At 33.7% G+C, this 6,064-nt stretch overlaps 1 protein-coding gene across 1 annotated transcript; it reads left to right on the forward strand.

Annotated features, from left to right (window-relative positions):
* The first annotated feature begins 1,359 nt into the window (after nt 1–1,359).
* Nucleotides 1,360–4,088, forward strand: LOC118050918 (glucan endo-1,3-beta-glucosidase 7). The gene is made up of 4 exons (XM_073404209.1): nt 1,360–1,720; nt 2,207–2,714; nt 2,806–3,129; nt 3,650–4,088. Exons 1-4 carry the CDS (start codon nt 1,476–1,478, stop codon nt 3,977–3,979), a joined length of 1,407 nt encoding a protein of 468 aa, XP_073260310.1. The 5' UTR covers nt 1,360–1,475; the 3' UTR covers nt 3,980–4,088.
* Nucleotides 4,089–6,064: the final 1,976 nt, after the last annotated feature.

Raw genomic sequence — 6,064 nt, forward strand, 5'->3', positions numbered from 1 at the left:
AAAAATTAACCAAGGCAACAAAAAAAATTAATGAACAGAATAATTAATCAGTTTGGTTTGAATAAATTAATATGCAAAAGTATATTTTTCGCATGAATTCTAGAAAAGCCATGCTATTTCTTTTATGTTTGGTCTCTTTTCCTTTAAATATGTTTTTATGCTATAAATTTAAACTTTATCTCATCAACTTTGCCTTGGATCAAGTTCGGACAATTAACAGCCAAGAATATATAAATATAAGATATCATCAACTAAAAAAAATCACATGAAATAAATAAAAAATTTAATGACTAAAAAGGCAATATTGAAATAATTGAAAAAACCAAACTGAACTCAAACCGAAAAAAAGCAAGTCAAAACCGGAAAAAATTAAACCAAATCAAACCGAACCAGAACCGGTCAATTTGAACCATTTTTTGTTCTAAAATAACTGAACCGAACCGAGTAAAAATAACTTTGGGTCTAGGTGCCGCTGGATCCAACATTGGGTCCTACCCCATCAAAACTTGCCCAACCCAACATTATTGATGCTGCTTTAGGACCAATTTTCTTGGGTTGTGTCAAGACCCAAAGCACTAGGGTTTGGCGTCTATACCCAAGGCTAATGGGTCCTGCGTCAGGACCCGGTTCCCTTGGGCTAAGTCAGGACCCAAAGCACTTAGGTCTGGCGTCAATACTCAAGGCTAATGGGTGTTGTATCAAGACCCAAGGTTCTTGGATCTTAGGTTTCTAAATATAATTATTTTTATTATAATTAAATGTATTAATATAAAATTTATTCTTATTATTGTTATAAATATTATTATTTTTATTATAATTAAAATTATTAATATTTAAAATAGTATTACTTGTGTTATATATAAAATTATTTTTATTAATAAAATAATTAATAATTTTGAAAAAACATTATTATCAATATTGAAAAACAACCATAGATTTGATTTGAAGTGTTAAATTAATGATAATTTTTTTATTATTATTATTATCATTAATAAATTTTTAAAAACTATTATTACTATCAAAGAAAAACCAAAATGTTTTTTGAAAGATTAAAAAAAATAAAAATTTTGGCAAATAAATGAAATATTATAAATATTATTATTGAGTTTGGTATTACAATCAGACTCAATACTTTTATATTTTATATTTTTTTAATATTTTAAAAGGTAAGTCCACGGAGTAGCCATGGCCACCAAACTAGTTTATCGTATCTATTTGAAGTTTCATCACCCATATTCTATAACAAGAATACATCCTAAGTCATCTTTACGCTTCTGCCCTCGACTTGTAGCATATTCTATATTTAATGCCCACTCCAGTTTCAAATAATGCAGAATAGAAACCGCTCATCCTGAGCCATGGCGGTGCTTCCTTATACTGTTGCTTTCCTTCTCCTTTCCTCCTTACAGACTGTAAAAATCGCAAGCAAGTTTGCGTCTCTTTCTATTTTAATTGAGCTGTCTTCATTTCAGTCTATGAAAACAAAAAATGTTGTTGTTCTGTTTTGTCGTTTAAAAATTGATGTTGGATCATCTGCTTTCATTTTTGCTGCTTTTTGTGCAGACTCGCAGTCATTCATCGGTATAAACTATGGCCAACTTGAGGACAACCTTCCACCACCATCATCCACCGCAAAGCTTCTTCAATCCACTTCAATCCAAAAGGTCCGATTATATGGATCGGACCCCGCCATAATCAAAGCCTTAGCCAACACCGGAATTGGAATTGTTATCTGTTGGAATATTGCCAATTATGTTGACATTGTCAAAGAAGGAGGCTTGTTGGTTGGCAACTTGACTTTGGTAGCCACCATTGTTGAAGAAGAGAAGAAGTTGGCAGCCATCTTTGTTGAAGAAGAGATGAGTTTGGCAGCCACCATTGATGACAAAGGAGCAAGAGGAGCTGCCATTGATGCCTATAAAAGAGGCATGATCTTAGAGAGCAAAGTGTGAGAGTTGTGAGACATGTAGAGAGAAGAAGAGAGAAAGAAAGAGAAGGGCTGCCATCAGCAGCAGCTGCTGCCATGTAGCAATGAGAGATGGGAGTTGAGTGGATGTGATCCTCCTCCATGTGTTGTATTCTTTCTCTATCTCTAAATAAAATGAGTGGATGTAGGCAATTTTGCCGAACCACGTTAAATATTGTGTCTCAGTGTGCTTACCCCTCCTATGAGCAATGATCAGTACATCATCGGTCCCGGATTCCGCCCCATCATTATCGGCACTGCAAATGGTGACATTCCAGGACTAGCCTCTGATCCCAATTTTGCCAAGAGCTGGATCAACACAAACGTGCTTCCCTTCTATCCAGCTAGAAATATCATCCTCATCACTGTTGGCAACGAGATCATGACTTCAAATGACCAGAATCTCATGAACAAGCTCTTACCAGCAATGCAAAATGTACAGAATGCTCTAAATGACGCATCGCTCGGGGGTAAAATTAAGGTCTCCACAGTTCATTCGATTGGAGTGCTTAAGCAGTCTGAGCCACCTTCTTCTGGAAGCTTTGATCCAAGTTATGGGGATCTGATGAAGGGCTTGTTGGAGTTTAATAGTGCGACTGGTTCGCCTTTCGCAATCAATCCCTACCCTTACTTTGCCTACAGAAGCGATACAAGGCCTGAGACTCTTGCTTTTTGCCTTTTCCAGCCGAATGCAGGACGAATGGATGGAAACACTAAGATCAAGTACATGAACATGTTCGATGCTCAGGTGAGAGTAAATCTAATTGCAAGTGCGAAAGCTTTGTATCACTAGATGATCGAATAAAAATGCTACTGACAAGTGGTTTAATCAATTGCAGGTGGATGCAGTTTATTCTGCACTGAATTCTATGGGATTTAAGAATGTTGAGATTGTGGTGGCTGAGACTGGATGGCCATTTAAAGGAGATGACAACGACGTAGGGCCAAGCATTGAGAATGCCAAGGCTTACAATGGCAATTTGATTGCACACCTTCGATCGATGGTGGGCACTCCACTCATGCCAGGAAAATCAGTGGATACATTCCTCTTTGCTCTTTATGACGGAGACTTGAAACCTGGACCTGGTTCTCAGCGATCATTTGGACTTTTCAAGACTGATCTCACCATGGTTTATGATGTTGGACTCTCTACAAGTAGCCAGGTAAGAACAAAATTTACGTGCATTTCATTGGTATTTCGAGTTTTCAACAGCCAAGTGTTCTATTCCTGACCTTTCCTTTGATTTGGCATTTAAATTTATGTGTTTGGTTGGGAAGATGGGTTTTAAAACATCACTACGCATTTTGTTTGTTAAAAGAATGGACAGTTCCTTTTCCAGAAAGAAAAAGGCCAAATTGTACCCCAAAAAAAGCCCCAGAAATTAACTTCAGAACAAAAAAAATCCTGATTTTCTATCCTAAACATTATGGTTTTTGGAATAGGCTTGTTCTGTTAGGAAATTAACAGAAAAAGAAAAACCCAGCCCATAACATCCTTTTAATCGCTCTCTATGTCTCTATTAATCATGATTAAAAAAAAGGAAGAAAGAAATATTCAATTTTTTAATCTAACTTCTTTATCAACAATATTTGAAATACATGGAATCATCATTTTTAGACATATAATTCCGAAATATTCTTTCATATTTCACCTGCAAAAACTCATTTAATTTATTGAAACAGACCCGATCACTAGCAGCAGCACAACAGCTACTAGCAGCAACACCTCAACCGCTACAAGCAGTAGCCACCAACACCAGCACCGGCACCAACAACAATAACAGCAGCACGAGCACGAGCACGAGCACAAGCACAGGTACGAGCACAAGCACGAGCTCGAGCACGAACAACATCACCATCAGAAACGGTGGTAGTAGCGGTAGCAGTAGCAACAAAGTACATTTAAATAGGATTTTCAATTTAGGTTTGTTGTATGGGTTTATGGGACTTTCTTTGATTTGCCTTTTTTTTTTTGTGCTTTTCGGGTATCCTCACACCCTTTCTAAAGAGTGAGACTAGTCTCGTTCAAGGTTTGTGGCTGCCTCTTCCAATAAGTATACTTCATAGGGATCGAACTTGTATTCTCACCTTTACAGGGATATAGCGGTGCCTAACCACTAAACCAACACTTCATTTGTTTTTGTCTTTTCTTTTATGACTTGCAAACTTATAATATGAAGTTGTAAAGAGATGATGAAGATGGATTAAGGTTTTTTTTTTCTCTATTTTATAAGTTTCTCACTTAAAATGGTGAAGCCATCATCTTTTTACAAGTAAATTAGGGAGATTCAGTGTGTGTGTAAGCTTGCAAAGAAATGTTCATACAATATCTTTTGATAGAACGACCTATCCTCCATGTATTTTTGAAATTAGTCGGTCAAGTTTCTTACAACGGAGTAATGCTTGAGGTTAAGCAACAAGATAGTGTGATTTGATCAATTCAAACAACAATAAAATATATATAGCCTTGATGCATGTGCTTAATAAAAAGATAAAAAAGGAGATGAAGAACACATGAAAAACAAACCATTTTATTATATATATAGCCTTGTTGCAGGTGTCTTCATTAATAAAAGGAGCTCCTTCACCAAACCCAAAACTTTTACTGCTTAGTCTACCATCTGTTCGCTAAATTTAAACACCAAGAAATAGAAACATTTTAGAATAAACATTACAAATCACAGGAAGCTCAAATACCAGTACATCCAAACCCTCCAACACCTCTCCCAGTTGCATCAAAATCATCGACTTCCATTACATCAGGAGTTACAATTTTTTCAACACTCAACTGCACAATTCTATTAATTATGACAGGGCATTTGTAATTAACATCTATGACACCAGCACCTTTGTAATCAGGGCTTCTGTAATCTGTCAATCCCGATATAGGTGTTAAAACAACAAAACTCAATTTAAAAAACAAAACTAAACCATCAGTGAACATAAATTAAAAAGGAATTTAGATATTTTAAATATATTAATATTAAAAATAAAATTTTATTTTAATTTATTTTTAAATAATTTTTTTAAAAAAATATTAACTACATTTCTAAACACAAGTCTATGTCCAAATAGTTACCTAGTGTAAACCAATATCAAAATATGATGCCATTTTTTTTGTTTACAATAAATCGCGTGGGACATGACCTCTTTTTTTTTTTTTTTCCTTATATATATATATTAATTACTTATAGCTTAAAGGCGATGGACATAAATAGTTGTAAATGCTATTTTACTATAATGTTAAGCACATATTCCTCGATTTCAAGCTAAAATCTCATTCTAGAAGTTTTAACATCATGGCAAGCATATAGTGATAGCAGATAGTAAGATCTACCAATACAAGCATAAGTTCCTTTAGGTATAGCAATGCTCAAATCTGCTAAGATTAGAGTTTTACTATTAAAAATATTATTATTTGTATTATAAGTATTTTTTTTAATTTTAATATTAAAAAATTATTATTTTGGTTTATAAATATTTTTATTTCTGTGATAATTAATATTATAAATTTTATTATTTGTTGTTAACATAAGTTATCACCATGAATACCTGATAATATTTACAAGTATTGGCATTACTCAAATAAGATAATTAATGTAATCATGTTAACAATTTATAATCTGATTGGAACCTCCTTTATATGTGGTTTCCAGTTGAGTAATAAGAGTTTATATTATTCTTATTTAAAGTACCATTAGTGGATCCTCTAACCTTGACATTTGTTTTTATCATTGTTTAATCCTCACATTAATCTTACATCTCAAAGTCCTCTTTATTATTATTACTACTACTACTACTACTACTACTATTATTACTATTAGTATTAGTATTACTATTACTACTACTACTACTACTACTACTACTAGTATTACTATTATTACTTTAGTATTAGTGTTAGTATTAGTATTACTACTACTATTATTATTATTATTAGTAGTAGTAGTATTATTAGTTATTATTATTATTGTTGTTGTTGTGCTATTGTTATTTATAATTTTTATAGTTAACCTCCCTGTGGTTCGACCCCGATCTTGCCAGGTTATTTACTACTTCAACACTTCTACATTTGGGAGAAGACATCAATCTTTTGGTCGT

The sequence above is a fragment of the Populus alba genome, chromosome 14 (assembly GCF_005239225.2).
Source record: "Populus alba chromosome 14, ASM523922v2, whole genome shotgun sequence".
NCBI lineage: Eukaryota > Viridiplantae > Streptophyta > Magnoliopsida > Malpighiales > Salicaceae > Populus > Populus alba.